Here is a 21,186-nt window from a genome sequence, read left to right on the forward strand (position 1 = left end):
GCAAAGAAAACATTTTAAAACCATATATTGTCAAGTAAGGGGAAAACTAACATCTCTTGAGCACCTACTCTGAGCTAGATCCTTTGTGAGGTGCCTGGGCATTACCTCATGTTGGCCTGTGTGCTTGGGTGGATCAAGGGGGTGCTCAGCAGTGGCAACTCCGTACCAGCTGTGTGCCCTTGACCAAGTTCCTTCGGCCCTAAGGCACACCATTTTCCACACAGATAAAGTGAGAACAACGACGGCTGCCTCGCTGAGTTGTTATGAAGGTCCAGTCAGTGTCTGTGAAAGTATTTGGTCAACTGAGAAGCCTTAGACCAAATATTATTGCTATTGGGAGCTATGGAGAAGTTTTAAAAATGAAGCTAAGGTCCCAGCCTTCCAGAAGGTTATTGCATAGTGGAGTGGACAGAGTTGCTTATGACACTTCCAAAAAATAACACTATCAGATAATGTGGGTGACGTCCCAAGGTTGTGGGCACGTTGAGTTACCCAGTTCGCAGTGTCTCCATCTCTGCTTCCCTCTTTACTAAAATTCAGACTCTGAGCCCCTACCCTCCATCTCCTTCAGTGCTCTCAGAGCAGGTGCATGGACAAACGTGTGTGCGTGCGTGCACGCACACACGCACCCACACCCACACACACACACACACACACACACACCATGATCTCTCTCTGCCCAGCTCTCCTGCCTAGGATGAGGACTATCTAAGTCTCTCTCTCTCTTTTTTTTTTTTCTTGCGGTGCGCGGGCCTTTCCCGTTGCGGAGCACAGGCTCCGGCCGCGCAGGCTCAGCGGCCATGGCTCACGGGCCCAGCCGCTCCGCGGCATGTGGGATCTTCCCGGACCGGGGCACGAACCCGCGTCCCCCGCATCGGCAGGCGGACTCCCAACCACTGCGCCACCAGGGAAGCCCCTATCTAAGTCTCTTGATATTCCATTTGGGGACGTGATCTCTCACACTCTTGGAGCTGGATGAGGATCACTGGGGCAGCGGAGTCACTGTGGAGTTTGACAGATTTGGGTTCAAGTCACAGCTCTGCTACTTCCTAGCTGGGTAGCTGTAACTCTGTAAAACCCAGTTTACTCATCTGTAAAATAAGTACAACAGAAGTAACCACTTCATTGGGCTGCTGAGCATGTTAATTAAAGGAGAGCATGTAAAGTGTTTAGCCACGTGCTTGAAACATAATAGGTGTTGAGTCCGGGAGCTCTCACTGGCATAGTTTGCTAAACATTCTGGAGTCAGCCTGCAGGAGACATGACCGTGGCCATGACATGACCATGGTGCAGAGCACTGGAGCATCCTTGACAAAATGTTGCCCTCCCCTCAACCGCCCCCCATTACAATTCTCACCCTTCATTCATTCCTATCAACTCTTCTCACTGGGGACTTGAATATTGTCTTCTGCATCAGCTAAATCTTTCACAAGATGGTACCCACTGAGGCAACTTTCTTCGGTGGAGATGAACGTTCAACGTGTCTTTTACCAAGTTCATTTTCCCCTGCGGCTGTAATGTTGTAGCTTTCTGCATTCTCAGGCCTTTTGGCGAAATGTGGATTTTGAAAATGTGTACGTAAAAAAGTAAGTCCTTTTCCAGGTTTTGCTCTCAAGCCCAGTTAAGTCTAGTCTGGCTCGCTCTGATTAAAAATTAATTTTCATTTAGTCTGTGACATGTATGATTTCTCTAAACTAATTTTCTCTTTTCCTGGGTGGTTCTTCTAAAACATTCCCCTTCAAGCCCATTTGAGTGACAAAGAAATCCTTTTCCTGGGAGCCACTTTGGCCTCAAGGCTAGCTTCCTCCAAATCCTTTGCGTTGCTCTGAGATATAATTTTCAGCTTTTGTATTTTATTATTCAAAACTGGAACTCCCATGGAGACCAGTCAGGAGATCAGCAATGGGTGTGCTTCTGTCTTGCAAAGACCCCAGAGTAGGCGAACAAGTGGGACGCTGTGGACCAGGCAAGGCCATTCTTGGTTTAGTTATTAGCATTGTTAAAACCACCTAGGGCTTTTGTGTCAGCTGGAGGTCACTTCTCAACACTTTTCCCCAGTCCTTCAGTTTTTTTAAAATATAAATTTACTTATTTTATTTATTTATTTTTGGCTGCATTGGGGCTTTGTTGCTGTGCGCGAGCTTTCTCTAGTTGCAGTGCGCGGGCTTCTCACTGCAGTGGCTTCTCTTGTTGCGGAGCACGGGCTCTAGGTGCGTGGGCTTCAGTAGTTGCAGCATGGGGGCTCAGTAGTGGTGGCTCGCGGGCTCTGGAGCGCAGGCTCAGTAGTTGTGGCGCACGGGCTTAGTTGCTCCGCGGCATGTGGGATCTTCCCGGACCAGGGCTCGAACCAGTGTCCCCTGCATTGGCAGGAGGATTCTTAACCACTGCACCACCAGGGAAGTCCCAGTCCTTCAGTTCTTTTTTTTAAGTTTTCAAGTGTACTTTGTTGCTACAATCACGCCATATGTTAATGGGTACATAATGCTTTTTACTTGGCATCAATCATGAGTTGATTTTGAAACAATTCAGTATGAAACCAGCTGGGATGATTAGTGTTCTCTCCACTCCTTTGGGGTGACTCTGCAAACAGGGGACAGGTTCCATTCTATTCCAATTTGTGTTGCTGTGCACGCCCATACAGCAACGTGGAAAGTGGCTCCACTGGCTAATACAGCATTACCATATTCGTCATGGAAATCAGGTGCCCGCTTCTGGTGGTTCTGCCTTGCCACTGTTTGCTGAATGCTTCGAACTCCGAGACGATTTAGTGCGTTTTTGGCCAAGGGAAGCATCGTGAAGCTGAAGACAGAAAGGCGGTAACTCCAGTCCTTCAGTTTTGACTTCACCTTCCAAGTCGGTAGAAGCCCGGAAGGCTTATTTTCAAGTTTCTTTCTTACCCACTGCTCTAAGAAAGTTTGCTCCTTATGAAAGTTCTTCTTTTGCTTTTCAGACTCAGCCACTAGCTGGAGGGTCATCTTCGGTAGTGCATTTTTGCCCACACAAAGTGGGGCCCCTCCTCAGCTCTTTTAGTAGCTGGCGTAGCTTAGATCACAGCAAGTGCCTGCTGGGATGGGCCTTCAGCGTCATCTAATGCAGGCCCTCGGTTTACCAAGGTCAGCAGCTAAATCCCAGAGACGTCAAGAGACTAGCCCAGGGTCACACAGTAAGCTGGCGGCAGAACTGAGACTCTAACATTGTTTTCTTGGGCTCCGGCTTGGCGCTCTTTTTACTCGGCCACGGTGAACGGGTGTTGGCGGCCCAGCTCTGGCTCATACAGATCGAACACAAAACTGACTGTGTTTTTCAGTCTGACCGCTGTGGTTTGCTCAGCTGAACAAGTTGAAACTGCTCTGGCCAGATCGACCATTAACTTTTGAAGTGAACGGAGTTGAAAATTAGTGTCAATAATTGACAGTGGGGCTGGCCCTGTAAGTTCTGCACATTCTTGTAACCCTTGACTCTACTCCACCTCAGCTCCCCAAGCATCTCCTCCACTGGCCTGTTATGCATCTTTCATCGTGTCTTATGGTGGGGATCATTCATTGGGGTCATGCACTGCCCTCTTTTTAAAAAAATTTTATTATTTATTTTAACATCTTTATTGGCATATAATTGCTTTACAATGGTGTGTTAGTTTCTGCTTTATAACAAAGTGAATCAGTTATACATATGTTCCCATATCTCTTCCCTCTTGCGTCTCCCTCCCTCCCACCCTCCCTATCCCACCCCTCCAGACGGTCAGAAAGCACCAAGCTGATCTCCCTGTGCTATGCGGCTGCTTCCCACTAGCCATCTACCTTACGTTTGGTAGTGTATATATGTCCATGCCACTCTCTCACTTCTTCCCAGCTTACCCTTCCCCTCCCTGTGTCCTGAAGTCCATTCTCTACATCTCCATCTTTATTCTTGTCCTGCCCCTAATTTCTTCAGAACCATTGTTTTTAGATTCCATATATATGTGTTAGCATACGGTATTTGTCTTTCTCTTTCTGACTTACTTCATTCTGTATGACAGACTCTAGGTCCATCCACCTCATTACAAATAACTCAGTTTCATTCCTTTTTATGGCTGAGTAATATTCCATAGATATCTTTTTGAGTTAGTGATTTTTACATTTGGTAGAAGCACTGCCCTCTTTCCCCTCTTTTGTAGATGTCTCCTGCCAGGGGTCATGTGGACATGTCCCACCCCTCGGCGCAATTAAACGGATCAGAGGCTTTCCTCCTCCAGGGGACACCAGCCAGGAGAGCACTGGAGAGGTGTGGAGGGAGGGTGAGAAAAGACAGCAGGTAAAGAAGACGGTGGGGGCAAAGCCAGCCACCTGTCATTAAATGTGTGTATGTTACTGTTGTGGGAAATGCAGCCAAGAGCTCAAACCAAAGATAGAGTCAAAAGGGAAGAAGAAGGAACATTTCCTCAAGTCTACTCCTTCTAGGAACTAGACTGAGTGCGCCCCAGAGATTATTTTTGTTAACTCATACAACAACCCAGGGAGCTTGTTATAGCCCCATTTTCACGGATAAGAAAGCTGAGGCTCTGAGGGAGGAGCTCAGAGAACCCTGATGAAACCCCAGGCTGATGAGCTCTCCAAGCCTGTGCGCTCTCCTTTTTTAAAAAAAACTCATTTCAGATTGGCTTCCTCTTTACTATACCCCTAAGCCAGCTTTTGGAAGGTACCTGGTCAGGCTGTTTTCTAAGATTGGAGACTGAGGCCCAAAGAAGTGATGTGACTGTCACAGGAGCAGAGTCTGACCTGCTGCCTATGGTGGTTTCCAGGCCTTGGGTCACCATGGCTTTCAAGGCCCTGCCTGAACTGACTCTTCCATTGGCTGTCAGTGAGAAGTGGTGGTGTCACTGTCAGGGAAATGGTGGGCAGCTCCCATCAGGAGAAGGGCAGCCACGGGTCTGCATGTTCAGAGTCGACCGTGAACCCTGGTCCAGTGCTTCTTTCTCTTGCCTTTGCACCACACGTTCATTCAGCATACACTTCACCCCGGCATCCTCCTCCTCTTTTAATTCCTTCAGCCCCATGGCTTTTTTTTTTTTAAAGCTAAACAAATAAAAGTCAATGCTTCGTGGGGGAAAAATAGACAGTGGTTGAGAGTGCTGTCTATAACACACTCAACCTGTTTAGAATATTAAAGCTCGAATTTCAGAGCAGCGCTTTCCGTGAAGCACTGCTGCTCATTCAGTTTGGAGAGACGCATAAAACCAGCAACGAAGTGACTCAATACTTTGCATGCCTTCAATCTTTGTGACAAAAATCGCCTATAATTGAGAGTATGAGCGTTTTTTTGTTTTAAATTAGCGACAGCTGGAAAGACAGCATTGCGGCGAATGCTCAGGCTAAGGGGAAAGCATATTTTTTTTTAGTGTTTTATGCTCTGTATAAAGAATGGCAGCACTTTCTTCCACAGTGAGTTTTCAGTTTCTGTTTCAATTTGAACAGGGGACCCTGCTGTTACCCCTGCCACATAGGCTCAGAACATGTCCAGCTGCTGATGGCCCGGTGCGCCCCCCCCCCCCCCCCCCGCCATGTGAGTGTCACAGAAAGCAGGGAGGACCATGCTCTCACCTGCAACAAGGCGCTGAGGGTTTGGCAGCACTTTGGCCCTGAGAAAGACAAGAAAAGTGTGTGACTTACCATGTGAGAGCAGGAAAATGCCCTTCAAGGCACAACACCGACTTTGCCTTCTTACAAATAGGGAAGCTGAGCCCAAGAGCGAACAAGTATCTTCCTCGGGGTCAATACAGGGTCTCATTCGCAGCAGTCAACACAAGAAGCCAGGTCACTGGACTCCCAGGCCAGCGCGTTCTCAGCCATCTCCTGCTCTCCTCTCAGACTCCAGCAAAACCAAATGCATATTTGGGAGCGCAGTGCTTAGTATGCAAGCCAGCCTGACCTTTATGTTCCCAGAATCGGCAACGTTTTGTGGAAACCATGGAAGGACAAGGTTCCGGAAAAATAATGAAAAGCACACCACACTGTGGAGACAACCAGAAGCCCTGATCAGACTGTGGAGTCGTCACCTTCCAAGTCCTGAATCCCGAGTATACACACACACACACACACACGCACACACACACGCACACACAGAGACACGCAGCAACTCAGGCTGCCCTAAGAAAGGAGATGCAAAACCACAGACCTGACAATTCAGCCAGTTTGCTTCCTTTCCTGCCCCCCTCCCCAATCTCCAAAATAGGGCTGATTTCTAGAGTATCAGGATCTCTGTTATTCAGTTCCTGAGGGGAACCGGTTCCTGGGAGGTGGGCCTAGCCCAGCGCTGCAAGAGGTCTCGGAACGTCCTGCCAAGGTCCAGGCCTGGCCTCAGGAGAACGTGGCGCTTTGGGACACACACAGGAAGAGTTCCCTCTTCTTAGCAGGGAGCCTCCTCACCCCAGGAAGGGTCCTCTGAGACTTGTGGGCTCCCCTACTGCCCCCCAAAGTTTCTTCCCACTTTTAGGAGCCCTGATATATGAAATCCACCATGAGAGATTCACTTCTTTCTTTTTCTTATAGCATGAGGGTGGAGGAAAGACTTGTACATGCAAATATCCTCCAGTGAGCTGGTGTATATATTCACACTAGATTGTTAGTGACATATCTGATCTCAGAAACCAGACTTTACAGCCCCTTCCTGTTCCTTCTTTGCACAGAGCAAAACCACCAACCTTGCTGCCCTTTGCTCTGAGCGTCGGACTGTATGTGAATGTGTTCCTCTTCGTGACCCAAATGACTAAGTCCTGATTGTTCCCTGTACTGGTTACCACTCTCCCACCCCCACCCAAGGCACTTCCCCATGTTCCAGTCCCACCGATATCTCTTAGAGTAGAAACTCCAGACTTAGTTGCTGGGGGCATGAACGTGTGACCCACTGTTCCAGAAGTGTTTCTCTGGGGATCCACTGAATGTCATTATGATGGTGTAATGGTTGGGGGGGGTCCTCAGATGGCACCATGAGGAGAGCCACATACTGGAGAGAACAAAGAGGTTGAATGGGTGGCCTGGGAGAAGGTACGGACAGCTGGCAGGCTGAGCTCCTGAGGGACCCTCGTGGCTCCCGTCACCTGCCCTCGCAGACATGTCCTACAAGCCTGGGGGCATCAGGGGAGCTCTCAGGGAAGCCAGGAGGTCTACCTTGTAAGTTGCTGCATCTGGCTCCTTGGTATAAGTCAGAGTGTTCCCCCCAGGATGCTCCGGACAGGTAAAATGCCTGAAATGCAGGTTTCTCAAGAATCCCTCATGCCTGTAGCCAGACAAAGGGTCTCTCACTGTCCCCGGTAGGTTGGGGGCCACATGGAAGTCCAGCCAGGACTGGGGACATCTGGGGCGGGGGTGGGGGAGGTAAGGGCAGGGGGCACAGCTGTGAAATCGCCTGAGAAGAGCCCCTGCCTTCACTGGCCCGTGACTCAGTCAGCACCTCTGAGCTTAGAGCAGCAGGTAAACACTGCCTCATATTTGGAATTGCCCAAAGGCCATCCTCACAGTGACCCAGATGGCCAAAAAGGAGGAATTGGTCCTATTTTACGGAAGAGGAACCTGAGGCTCAGGAGGGGCAGGTCATTATCCCAGGGCTGCCCAGCAAGGAAATGACAGAAACTCAGGATCCCCAGACCAGCACTTGCTGCTTCACTACGCAGAGAGAATAGAAGAGGGACGGAGCAGGGTTCAGTGAGGGCCCAAATGTTCTGAGGGAGATCGTGGGAGAGGCTGTCTCTGGAGGGACTCATCTCACCGGCCCCCACCTCCCAGACGGCGCTGCTCTGAGACACTGCTGCCACCCCGTGCTCCTTCTGCAGTGGTGGGACTAGACAGCGGTGGGCACTCATTCACGGAAATACCAGTTCCCGGTATGCAGCAAGCTCCACCCGAACAATCGGATGGGAACCGTCCCCGAGTCCTGGGGACCTTGTTCTAAATGGACATTCCTACTTTTCTTGCTAATGCTTACATTGCTGGTCCTGCATCTGAAAAGAGCCTTTTGGACACTTGGCTTGAGGATGGTCTGCACCTATTTATTAGAAAAGGTGCTGTTAGGAAATGGATGGCTTCCTGGGTTCAAACGCTGAGGCTCTGCTGTGTGACCTGGGGCACATCCCTTTCCCTCTCTGGGCCTCAGTTTCCTCATTTGTCACATCACCTTGGATTAGATGGCCCCCCTAGGATGTAGTATTTAGTCATGTACGTTCCTTTTAATACACCTTATATGAGTGAAGGCTTCCTGTAAGCACGGGGCTTGGTGCTGAGGATTGAGCAAGAGGAGGGGGAGTAAAGGCCAGTCCCTGCTGTAAAAAAGCTCAAATTCCCATTCTGACACGTTTTTTGGTCATGCTTTTCCTTCATGCTGACTTACCTTTTCAGAAAATGCTCCCGCTTCCGTTGGAGAATGGAAATTGGCAAGGAGAGAGGGAAAAGGTCCAATTTGCGCCTTTGCTATTTTAGGGGAGGTTGAAATTACAGGCCAGAGTGTACTGATGTGCTCACTGGAGTGACCTCCGTCCTCCAAGACAGGAGAAGACCCAGGTCCTCTGCTTGTTAAGTGGTTTGAGCTCTCAGGCGTGAGGCATTATTACATAAATTCAAGCTCGCTCCAGATCCTTAGTACCCTGAGTTGCCTCAAGGGGGTAATGGCACTGCCTGCGTGTGCAGCCCGGGCGCTCGGGCCGCCGTTGCAACCGGAGCGAGAAGCGCCCGCCCGCACCACCTGTCCCCGCCGGCATTCCAGAGTAGAGGCCGAATTGGCAGCAAGCCGGCCCGGATCAGTCGCCGCCTCAGTCCGCGCGGGCCCTCCTAGGGGTGTGTCTCGCGGATTCAACTCCCAGCCGCTCCTGGACGAGCCCCTAAAGGCTTCTTCCTCTCTGGCGGGAGCCGCGCGCGCCCCTCTCTTCGCGCTGCTGGCCCGAGGCCGCCGCAGGCGGATGCACGACCTCAGGAGACGCTGGGACCTGGGCTCCCTCTGCCGGGCCCTGCTCACCCGGGGCCTGGCCGCCCTGGGCCACTCGCTGAAGCACGTGCTCGGCGCGATCTTCTCCAAGATTTTCGGTCCCCTGGCCAGGTACGTTTTAGGCGAAAGCGGGACTCGCGCTCCCGGGCCAGGGCGCGCGGGAGCCGTGCGGGAAGGGAAGGCAGCCTCGAGGGGAGAGAAAGGCGCAAAGTTCCGGCTGGCCCGCGGCGGCCGGGCTCCGGGGCTCCGGGGCTCCGGAGGGGCGCGGCGCGCGTTTGGCTACGCTGTGGCTCCCTCCCCGCGCTTCCGCGGGCACCCGTAGCGCAGCGTCTCCGCTAGCAAGTCGGGCTGCCGGCGGACCCCCTTCCCCCAGGGTAACTCCGAACGCCTGGCTCCGAGCTCCCTTGAGGCGTCCCCCAAGGTGGGCAACCCGTTGCGGGCAAGAGCAGGGCTTCGGGGCGCACGGGGAAGGAGCCCGAGAGTCGGGCTAGGCGAGGAGGCGGCGGCGTGCGCGCCAAGGGGACTGGGGGCAGAAGCGCCAGGGAGAGTCCGGCGGGCGAAGCAGGATGGGGATGGGAGTCACGGAGCCACCGAGAGTGGAACAAGACGCGCGGGGGCTCGGACCCGTGGTATGAGTTGAGGAGTGGGGCAACCGGGTCAGGCGGGGTCCCACGGGTACGAAACCCCGCGAAGAGGCTCCGGAGAGCTCTGGCGCTGGGAGAGGGCAGGCGGCCAGCGGGAAGGAGTCGGGGGGAGGGGGGTGTGTGCGGCAGAAGCCACAGCGCTGAGCCTGCCGGGAAGGAAGGAAGCGGGGAAGGGCGCCGCCGCCGCCGCCGCCGCCGCCGCGGTGGAGTACTCGGTGCCGAGGGGAGGGGGAAAGGGGCGCTACGGCGGCGCCAGGGGGAGGGAGGCGGTACGGGCGCACGGCGAGCGCGGGCAGAGCTGCGGGATTGACGTAAGGAGCTTGGGTTTCCCCCAGCGTCGGGAACATGGATGAGAAATCCAACAAGCTGCTGCTGGCTTTGGTGATGCTCTTCCTATTTGCCGTGATCGTCCTCCAATACGTGTGCCCCGGCACAGAATGCCAGCTCCTCCGCCTGCAGGCGTTCAGCTCCCCGATGCCGGACCCGTACCGCTCGGAGGATGAGAGCTCCGCGAGGTTCGTGCCCCGTTACAATTTCAGCCGCGGCGACCTCCTGCGCAAGGTAGACTTCGACATCAAGGGTGATGACCTGATCGTGTTCCTGCACATCCAGAAGACTGGAGGCACCACTTTCGGCCGCCACCTGGTGCGCAACATCCAGCTGGAGCAACCGTGCGAATGTCGCGTGGGTCAGAAGAAATGCACTTGCCACCGGCCGGGTAAGCGGGAGACCTGGCTCTTCTCCAGGTTCTCCACGGGTTGGAGCTGCGGACTGCACGCCGACTGGACCGAGCTCACCAGCTGCGTGCCCGCCGTGGTGGACAGCAAGCGCGACGCCAGGCTGAGACCGTCCAGGTGAGTGCGCGCCCGCGGCGGAGCGGGGCCCTGGGGCGCGGGAGCGGACCCGGGCCGCGGCGGACGGAGGGCCGGGAGGCGCGGCTAGCCGCTGCCGGCGACCCAGGGAGCACCTCGGCGCCCCTGCGGTGGCGCCCCGGCGCGCGCGCTCGTGGCGCTGTGGCGGCTGCAGGAAGCTCGTCCGTTCCGACCTGGGACGGCTCCTCTCTCTGCCCGCGGGTTGGCCTGCTTGGCGGCTGGGAGTGCGCACTGGGGAAGCGGCCAGGAGGCCCGGGACGAGCGCCCCCCGGCCGCCGCCGGGACAGGGTACAGCACGCAGACTCCGCACTGGAGGGCCCGAAAGAACTATGTTCTGAGTGCAGCGTCCCTGAGCTCCTCCAGCCTTTCGCTTCTTTTCTCCGCACCCAGGTTCCCAAGCCTCGTTTCGCTCTCTCTTCTTTCCCGCTCCCGCATTTCCCCTCCCCCCGCCTTTCCCCTCGCTTCCTCTATTTGCCTTTTTCTCTTTTCGCTTTCTCGTGCTTGGGATCTTGGTCAACTCCTGGCTGCTCGCTCTTTCCTTTTCCCTCCGTTTTCCTCTCTCACTTTGTTTCTCGTTCTTTCTTTAACCCTTTTTGTTCTTTCTCTTCTTTCCTGACTTTTGTCGCCTCCCTCCTCCTTTCTCTCCACTGGCTCTGCTCTCCCTGGGCGAATGAATGTCCCTCTGCGGCTGTTTGCGGACACCCAGAGAGAGCTCGTGGTACCCAGCTTGCGCCCCGCACTACTGGCTGCACGCCGGGCATCAGCGGCGCTTTGCGAGTGCGAGGGGCACCCCGCGGGTCGAAGGGCAGGTGGAACGCTGCCCCGGATCCCATGTGGGGCTCAGTCTTGAGAAACCTCTCCTGATTTACAAACTCTGAGCCCCGGAGCAGGGCGCCGCCAGCCAACTTTATGAACCCGGGGCTGAATCGGAAAGAGCTGTTTTATGAAAAGCCACTTGCTTTTGAAGCTAGGGCATTTTCCTCCAGCCAGCTGCAATGCCCAGTTGCTGGAGGTCATGGATGCCATAAAGGGGGGAGGAGTAGGAAGGACTCTTTGGGGTGCAGTTGCCCCCAGTCAGGGCTCCCATTCTGCGACTCTCCCTAAAACAGATGTGGGCTGCGGCAGGCAGTCCGGGGAATGGACAAGGAGAGTCTCGTTGACGTGGCCATGCTCTCTGTCTCCCCAGCGAGGTGACCACAAGGGTCCTGGAGGCTGCTGCTGCTACAGAGGCTGCTTCCCTGGGCAGGCTCCCCACTCCCTCCTCTGCCTCCCCAACCCCTCATGGTGAGGGCTACGGCCATATTTTGTTGATGCCTCTTGGAATGCAAGAGCCGGGCAGTTTCTTCTGTCCAGCCCCAGACGAATGGAGCGCTCCGACTTCCTGGTCACCATTGAGATTTAGAGGAAACCTCACCCCCTACTCACTTTCCCTTCCCTCAGTTTACAGTGTCCTTTTTGAATGCTGGAATTCTGGGAGAATCTGTTGAACTTTCATTTCCCTTCCAGCACTAACCGTTTTTTTTTTTTTCCCCCGACCTAAGAGAACCTTGACCCTAGGAAGGTTGCTGCCTCCATCTGTTGCGAGAATTGTGTAAGCCATTGTCACCACAAGACTCTGGTGTTTAAGACGTTCCTAAACAGTTTGGCAATATTGAAAACAATCCCTCCTGCTGATAGAGCCTGTAGGTTTTGTGAGGGGTGGCGATGTAAAAAGCTCTTGAGGGCAAAAATTGAATTCCACAGCCATGGCTGTGGCACAGGAATAAAAATGAAGTCTTGGCCACTGTGGACTCCCTGGCCCTGTTTGGAATTCCTCAGGGCACATGTGCCTTTTAGAATCCTTTTGGACATGTAGGTCAGGGTGTGACAGGATCTGTAGACACACATTATTATTGTGGTCTTGATTGTGTATCTGGTCTTCTGGCAGATTACTTCAGAAATTTACCATAAGATAACCAGGCCCCCTCAAGGGGAGGGTTCAGCCTCTTGGACGGCCCCCAATGGAAGCAAAATTATTTGAAATGAAATAAGATTTTCTTGATCATCAAAAAGGTGATACCACAGTGCCATCTAGTCTAGTAAAAGAAGAACCACTTTTTTAAAAAAAATATTTATTTTATTTATTTATTTTTGGCTGTGTTGGGTCTTTGTTGCTGTGTGCGGGCTTTCTCTAGTTGCGGCGAGTGGGGGCTACTCTTTGTTGCGGTGCACGGGCTTCTCATTGCGGTGGCTTCTCATCGTGGAGCACGGGCTCTAGGCGCACGGGCTCAGTAGTTGTGGCACGTGGACTCAGTAGTTGTGGCACACGGGCTCAGTAGTTGTGGCTCGCAGGCTTTAGAGCGCAGGCTGAGTAGCTGTGGTGCATGGGCTTAGTTGCTCCGCGGCATGTGGGATCTTCCCGGCCCAGGGCTCGAACCTGTGTCCCCTGCATTGGCAGGCGGATTCTTAACCACTGCGCCACCAGGGAAGCCCAGAAGAAAACCCACTTTTTAAAGAGTCAGAATTACTGGATCTTATGGTATTCACCAAAATGAAATAAAATTTGCTAGAGAGGGGCTTCCCTGGTGGCGCAGTGGTTGAGAGTCCGCCTGCCGATGCAGGGGACACGGGTTCGTGCCCCGGTCCGGGAAGATCCCACATGCCGCGGAGCGGCTGGGCCCGTGAGCCATGGCCACTGAGCCTGCACGTCCGGAGCCTGTGCTCCGCAACGGGAGAGGCCACAGCAGTGAGAGGCCCGCGTACCGAAAAAAGAAAAAAAAATTGCTAGAGAAACACATGGTTATCCCAAGGGCATTTCTTTTATTTCGTTAATTCCTACCCACCTCCAGAAATCTTCATCCTGAAGAGTAGTCATAGCCGGAGGGTTCCAGAATTTCCCAGGATGTTGACAAATCCCTGCTTACAGGACCAGTTCTGTGAATTCTGATAATCTGTGTGAGAGAAGGTATGCACAAGTGTGTGACAGTGAGCGAGTGTGTGTTAAAAATTTAGACAGAGGCAGTTGTGCTGGTGGTGATGCGTGAGGCCGAGGAGATGCGAAGGTCAGCCACGAGGAGTTCCTGTGTGGAGCAGGCTTCCATGCCAGCTGCTGGTGGTTCTATGCGCCACTGAGCTGAGCAGAACAGCAGCTCAGTCTGTTTGGCCTGGGAGTTCTGACACCTGGGCCTTCATTCCAGGCCAGCCATGAACCAGCTGTATGACCTTGGACCAGAGTCTGTCCCAGCCTTGTCTTGTGGAGAGTGCATTCCAGTTTCTGATGAGCTTTTCCATCCCTTGTCTCTGGTATGTCTCTGTAAACTTGCACTGTGTGTAGGAGTAAGGCAGAGTGGGCAAAAGTCTCCCCATTTGTCCCATGAGACAGAAGCCCAAGGGAGTTGAAGGACTTTCTCAAGGTCATTGGGCTCTTTAGTGACACAGCAGGGACCTTACTCCAGCTGTGGCTGCTTCCACAGCCCTTGCTCTGTTGACTGTGACTCCATGAACAAGGTTTTTAAAATTTTATTTATTTATTTTGTGAAAGCACAGTGAGGTATTTCATGTGAGCCATTACCACAAAATGAACACTCAGTGCATGTTAACTGGTATTGTTATCAACTACATCATCACCGTTTCCAGGCATTTTTACACATGTGTTTGAACAAGTGATTGGACCAGGGTTGCCGCAGCCATTGGGAGAAAAACACATTTCTACCTCCCTGAGGTTTTATGCTCACCAGCAGAAGGTCTCGTGGCTGGGTGGCAAAGGGGCCTCTCATTGCCTAGTCAGAAATCACTGCAAAGCTGAGAAGGATGGGAGGACGCTGGGGACCTGGTGACTAAGCGTCAGGAAGAGGCCTCAGTGGCGACAAGGGCCACCTTTTGACTCACAGCCATCCATCCACATTGGTGGGGGGCACACGAGAGGCCACCGTGGCTGCAAGCCAAGACCTGAATTCTGCTCCCACTGCTACATTCGAGATGCTTCCCTGCCTCAGCGGATGGTGAAGTGCTCGAGTGATATGTAACGGCTGAGTGGAAACGGCTGCCATCATGTTGCCTGGAGAGGACAAAGAGAGAGAGTGCTTGGCTGGCAAAAGGCACAAATTGTTTATTAAGAATCATATTTCTTTTCAAAAAACCTAGCAATTGAATTTCATGCATCTATTGTTTAGGGGCCAGAGAAAGGTCCTGCTCAATCTAGAATTACCAAGACTGGTTTTGAAAATGTATCAAAACATGGTTGCTGACCAGCTCTTCAAACTCCCGAATTCTGCAGGCTTTTCTCAGGCCAAATTCCCTCCGTTTATAGCCAGCTCTAGTGCATCACTGGGTCTGTGGGAGGAACTCAGAATTGGGCACCAAGAAACTGAACGAGCCTCATTCTTCTTCCCCAAGCACTGGGCTGACTGGCACACTAGGGTGGTGGCTGGCGGCAGGGGAAGGTCAGGTTCCATGGCTACCCAAGTCAAAGAATCTGATCATCATATTCACGTTGCATCCTAGACGTTTAGTATCTCTACCTTTTGCAGCAGTCTTACGGAAGAGTAATTAATCGTCACCTAGAAACCACTAGGCTATCACTGACAGGAAAGGATTACAAGGCATTTACATGGAGCATAGCCTTTTCTCTTTCTTTCTTTTGTCTTCTTTGTGGTCACTCCTTTTTAATACCTGTGGTAAAGGCTTCCTTTTCTTTCCCTTTCTTGTTTAAAGGTGGCTCTTTTCTTTTCTTTTCTTTTCTTTTTTTTTTTTGGCCGTGTGCGGCTTGTGGGATCTTAGTTCCCTGACCAGGGATCGAACCCGGACCCCAGCAGTGAAAGCGCCAAGTCCTAACCGCTGGACCCCCAGGGAATTCCCAAGGTGGCTCCATTTTGATAGAGCTGTGTCTTAGCAAGAAGTCCATAGTGCACAAGCCTGCTCATGGCTCACATGCCCACACTCCACTCCTTCCCTCCTCCAGCGAAGCAGGACAACATGACAGGCTTTGGTACAGGGCGAGGCAGCGAGTGAATGGACTGATCCAGGCAGCGATGCCGTCCTTCTGGTCCCTCAGGCTGTAGGCCACTGGATTCTCATAGGGGTAGCTTCACTTAGCTGGGGATGCTAAGAGGATGCTAAGAGCTGTTATTAGTCCCCTACCACGTATTTCTCAGGAGAAGGCGAGAAATTCACCATGATAACATCTGTAGAACTTCAGCCGTAGTAGTTAGCATCTTTGCCCAGATGGCAAACGTGTTGCTGGCAACCCAACAAAGCTCGAAGTTCTCAAGGTGGTATAAAAAGCTACTCAGAATTAGATATTCTTAATAGTAATTTTAGATTAGTGCTGTTACATGGCAATAAGAATGTTAGAGCTTGTCTTTTCTAGATATCAGTCATCAACTTAAGTAGCATGAAATGACACTAAAGAATAGTCACCTCTTCCCTCTGTCATTCGTTAAACAAAATTCTGCAAAACTGCCCATTATATTCCAGGGAAGACGTGTCATCTTTGCTCTCACAGAGCTTACAGTAGAACAGAATAATTTGGTGTTTTAGATATTTAATAAAGAAGATGGATTTTGTTTGAAAATGATTTGAATATCAATAATGTCTTTAAGATGTCATATCTTTACCAGAATATGTTTTAAAAATAGGGCCTTCCCTGGTGGCGCAGTGGTTAAGAGTCTGCCTGCCGATGCAGGGGACACGGGTTCGTGCCCCGGTCCGGGAAGATCCCACGTGCTGCGGAGCGGCTGGGCCCGTGAGCCATGACCGCTGAGCCTGCGCGTCCGGAGCCTGTGCTCCGCAATGGGAGAGGCCACGACAGTGGGAGGCCCGCGTACCGCAAAAAAAAAAAAAAAGAAAAAAAAGAGAAAAGTCCATCTGTTTATATAACAGTTTAGGTCTAATCAGCAAACTTTGTGGAGTAAGTATTATGACCTCTGCCCAGTGCTAGCAGTTGGGGGAGATTAGAGCCTAGACAAATCCAAAAAAGCCAAGGTCACCATCTTTAGCCTCAAGGTCATTAAGATTAGGTAGTAAAATGCAGAACTGTGTCATGTATAGGCAGGGGTGGGGGAGTGGGAAGGAACATGTGACTTGGGGCAGGTCCATCCCCCTCTGTAAAAATGGGAGATTTAAAGGAGATGCTTTCTAAGGCCCTTTCCTCTCTAAAGTATGAGGAGCAGGCCAGAAAAAGGAGACATCTGTTTGGAAAGGCTTCTAGGAATAGGTGTGTTGTATTTAGAAGAAAGGAGGCATTGTGGGTGGGCGTGGCATCCTCATGGCATTGTGAGGTCAAGTCACCTCACCTAGCCAGGGCTGGCCAGACCTGAGAAGTTTCATGCCTGGGGGAGGGTTAGGGAGCCTCATTGTAGAGATCCTGGAATGGCAACAAGGAGGTTGAACCCCAGTGAGTATGAGAAGCTCTTGCATGGCAGGGATGTAAAAAACATAAAAGTAAATGAAGGCTGTAGTCCAGTTAAAGGTACCACCCTGATTTCCAGTCTGGAGTTGAGGTGGTACCATTGACAAAATGGAGAGGTTGAGAAGGCGATCTGCTAGGGGCTGCGAGGATACCAAGAACTGTGACCGGTCTAAGTTGCCTAGGCTTCTAGTGGCCAAGACTTGTAAGGAAGTGAGAATGGGGGCTCTGGACAGGTTAGGACTTCCTTGTATATGTAGGAGTCTCTGAATCCAGTTAGTCTGAATTCACAATTGGCATTATTATTTAAATGATAGCTGCAATTCACATGTGGGACTCTCAGCCAGGTAAAAGGCTGTTTGAAGAGAGGAAAAGATCGACAGTTATGATTACATAAAAATGAGAAGTGTTCATCTGTCCAAAAATAGCCAAAATGAAAAGGCATATGGCAAACTGATGAAAATATGCACAACAAATAAAACAGACAAAAGGCTGACATCGTTCCTGGATAAAGAACTTGTACAAATTGATTAGAAAAACAAAGGATATGACCAGACAATTTGCAACAGGGGAACCACAACTAGTTTACAGACACAGAAAAGCTCTTTAGCCTCACTGGTACTAAAGAAATGCAAATTCAAATAATTATATATAGGAAAACCTTTTTGCCTGTCTAATTAACCTGGATTAAAACAAACAAACAAAAAAAACTCGGTATACATCACCACCACCACCGAACAAAAAAAGATAGTAGCGGGGCTTCCCTGGTGGTGCAGTGGTTAAGAATCCGCCTGCCAATGCAGGGGACACGGGTTCGAGCCCTGGGCCGGGAAGATCCCACATGCTGCGGAGCAACTAAGCCCATGCACCACAACTACTGAGCCTGCGCTCTAGAGCCCGCGAGCCACAACTACTGAAGCCCATACGCCTAGAGCCCGTGCTCTGCAACAAGAGAAGCCACCGCAGTAAGAAGCCCGGGCACCGCAATGAAGAGTAGCCCCTGCTCGCCACAACCAGAGAAAGCCCGTGCGCAGCAACAAAGACCCAATGCAGCCAAAAATAAAATAAAATAAAATAAATTTAAAAAAATAAATGAAGTAGTGGCTGTTATAATAATCATTATTATTAAAAAAAAATATAGTAGCCAGTGCTGACAAGGGTGTGGTACATACCATGATTCTCATATGTTGTTGGTGGAACTATGTTGGAATAATTCTTCCCGAAATAAAATAGATAATATCAGCAGAGAACATTGAAAATACTTACTTCTTTGACCCATGATTTGTTTGCTGGGATTTTACTGAAAAACAATCCTGTACATGTTTTTCTATGACTCACTCATTTATTTATTTACAGATATTTATTGAATATCTCTTATCACGGTGCTTCCAGGAACCAGGAAGCAGGTAGATGTGGTCCCTGGCTTCATAGAGTGGGAAAGGTAGACGTGAAACAAATAATTCATTACTTAAAATTGTGAGAAGCGCCATGGGGGAAAAGCATAGGGTGATATGAGAATGGTATCTTAGGAGACTACCATTATTTGTTAAGTTATTTGGAACTATTCACGAGTGCAACAAATCGGAAAAATCTGCGTCCACATATAGGAGAATGGTTCAGGAAATCTCAGTACATCCACTTGAGGGATTATTTCAAAACCATTTAAATGTCCTTTTTATAGAAAATTGGTAGTGATTTAATGCTAAGGGAAAAAGAGATAGACAGTTATGGGCCCAGTATGACTACAATTATGTGAGAGAGGGGTTGAGGAGGGAGAGAGGCAAATCATCTTTCCATCCCTCTCAAATCTAAGCATAAAAGGCAAAGAATGGAAGAAAAATACCGAGATATCAATAGATCAATTAGTGACTTATTTTCTTTTCCTGTTTCTCTGAAGGATTTGAATTTCCTATATGAGTATGCGTTACTTTCATAGTAAAAGTAAATATTAACAGTTTTAAAAATGATGCTTTATAATGGCTGTGATAAATTACACAGTCTGCTTCTTGGTTTCTAAAACTGTGGCTGGTTATTTCATTAGCCTCTTGATATTCTGGGAGTCCTTAATGAGGAAAGCAGCCTCAGCTAAATAAACTCACAGACTGAAAGGCAGAGGTGATAAGTCAGGCATCAGCTGTTGATTTTTCTGATGATTGGCTGTTATCATATTCCGAGGAATCCATGAAACTCTTACACCAGTACAGTACAGAGATATTTGAGTGGATTTCTATTGCTTGTGCTCTGTTTAAAAATTAAATGAAACTGGAAATTAATAATGGCACACAGTGGGAAATAAAAGGCTTACTCTGCTCAGCCAGAGCCACCCAAGATAGCCTGGATTTTGAATCTTCGTGAGCCTCTTTTCAAATGAACTGACACCAGAGCTAATGGTCTGGCTGGAAGAGCAAAGTCTTGGGGTTGGAGAAGGGCTGTAGTTCTAAACGTCCACAGCCGAGAGCTTAGATCAGTTAGTGCATGTGTTGCCCTCATCCAGGAGAGAAGGGGAGTGTATTCTGCTGGAGCAGCCTCCCCCCAGAGCAGTTTCACTTCATAATAACATTGCCCCTGGTTAACTGTAAATTGACTAGAACACTTCATTCCTCAACTGCTCTGGGTATCTGAGGGGCCACTAAATACAGTAAGGTTCAGAATCTTATTGTTGAGACTCCATTCTAGGTACAAGTTACTTTGACAGCGTAAAGAATGTGCTTCACACTTGGAAAGCTAATACCAACATTCTGCGCCAAATAAGATGAGATATTTATTTATTTTCCCCCTATATATTTTAAATTTTTATTTATTTATTTATTTGACTGCACCAGGCCTTAGTTGCGGCATGCATGCGGGATCTAGTTCCCTGGTCAGGGATTGAACCTGAGCCCCCTGCATTGGGAGCGCAGAGTCTTAGCCACTGGACCACCGGAGAAGTCCCAAGATGAGATATTTAGTCACTGAGTTTAGAGAAAATAAGGATATGCATGGGAATGTTCCTTCTTCCATTAAAGTGTACTGAAGAATCCAATTAATGGTATATGTCTTCTAATACAAAGTCATTGTAAGCTTAGAGAAATATTTGTCTAAACTTTAGTAAAATATTTATTGGCAGAAGAGCTTTCCTAGCTTTGCTAGGTATTGGACTTCGCAGATTATTCAGTTGGTCTTATTGCGTCCCATTTGTTATTTCTGCTATTTTGCCTCTAAGAACAGTGTTGAAGACTTTGACACATTTCAGAGCATTACACTAAATAAATCTGTCTTGCACATTCCACTGTGCTTTTTCTGGAATATTATAAATATTCAAATATAGTCACACATGCAAATTCAAAATAAAATTCAATACATGCAAATTCGGCATAAATTCCATATTTATAACTTAGCGATAGTTTTGAACTTGTTATCCTATGATATAAATGTATCAAATATGAGCTCATGGGAATTACCAATAAATATATTTTTCTGATTAAACTGTGGGTTCTTTTTTAGTCACAATTTAAGCTTCAATTCTGGGATATATTATAAGAGAATAATTTGCACTTCATTTACTCTGAATTGTCAAGAATCATGTTCTTTCCCGATGTAAATGTCTGCAAAAAGGACTTCTTATTCACTGTGCCTGCTTTTTGAATTTTACCAGCAGGGATGCCCTGTGAGCCTTAGAGAATTGGTATTTTTCTTGTGAAGAGTATAGTTCTTTTTTTAATAAATTTATTTATTTATGAATGTATTTTTGGCTGTGTTGGGTCTTCGTTGCTGCGCACGGGCTTTCTCTAGTTGCAGCGAGTGGGGGCTACTCTTCATTGCAGTGCGCGGGTTTCTCATTGCTGTGGCTTCTCTTGCTGCGGAGCATAGGCTCTAGGTGTGTGGGCTTCAGTAGTTGTGGCACGCGGGCTCAGTAGTTGCGTCTCGCGGGCTTTAGAGCACAGGCTAAGTAGCTGTGGTGCACGGGCTTAGTTGCTCTGCAGCATGTGGGATCTTCCCAGACCAAGGCTTGAACCTGTGTCCCCTGCATCGGCAGGCAGATACTTAACCACTGCGCCACCAGGGAAGTGCCAGTGAAGAGGTAGTTCTAATGAATCACTTCCATGCACTTTTCTGAAGGAATACAGAGCAATTGAAACGTGTGCAATGCATTGGTTTACATCAAATGGATTAGGCTTGTGTGTGCTATTCCTTGCATTAATTGACTTTTTCCCATAACTGTATAGTATCAACTCAGATTCATTCATGGAGATCATTGGACTTTTGCTAACTTCCTACAGGAGAGTAAATGCAAGCAAAGAGTGTTTCAAAATTGACTAGAGTGACCAGGTTACAGCCAGGAAACATGGAGGTACTT

General features: G+C 49.7%; 1 protein-coding gene across 2 annotated transcripts in view; it reads left to right on the forward strand.

Annotated features, from left to right (window-relative positions):
• The first annotated feature begins 8,632 nt into the window (after positions 1-8,632).
• Positions 8,633-21,186, forward strand: part of HS6ST2 (heparan sulfate 6-O-sulfotransferase 2) — a 291,184-nt gene continuing 278,630 nt past the window's right edge. For both annotated transcript variants that reach the window (XM_060003066.1, XM_060003067.1), the window contains exons 1-2: positions 8,633-9,060; positions 9,929-10,447. In XM_060003066.1, the coding sequence (XP_059859049.1) occupies positions 8,633-9,060; positions 9,929-10,447 (947 nt within the window). The remainder of the gene's footprint in view (positions 9,061-9,928; positions 10,448-21,186) is intronic.

The sequence above is a fragment of the Delphinus delphis genome, chromosome X (genome assembly GCF_949987515.2).
Source record: "Delphinus delphis chromosome X, mDelDel1.2, whole genome shotgun sequence".
Taxonomy (NCBI): domain Eukaryota; kingdom Metazoa; phylum Chordata; class Mammalia; order Artiodactyla; family Delphinidae; genus Delphinus; species Delphinus delphis.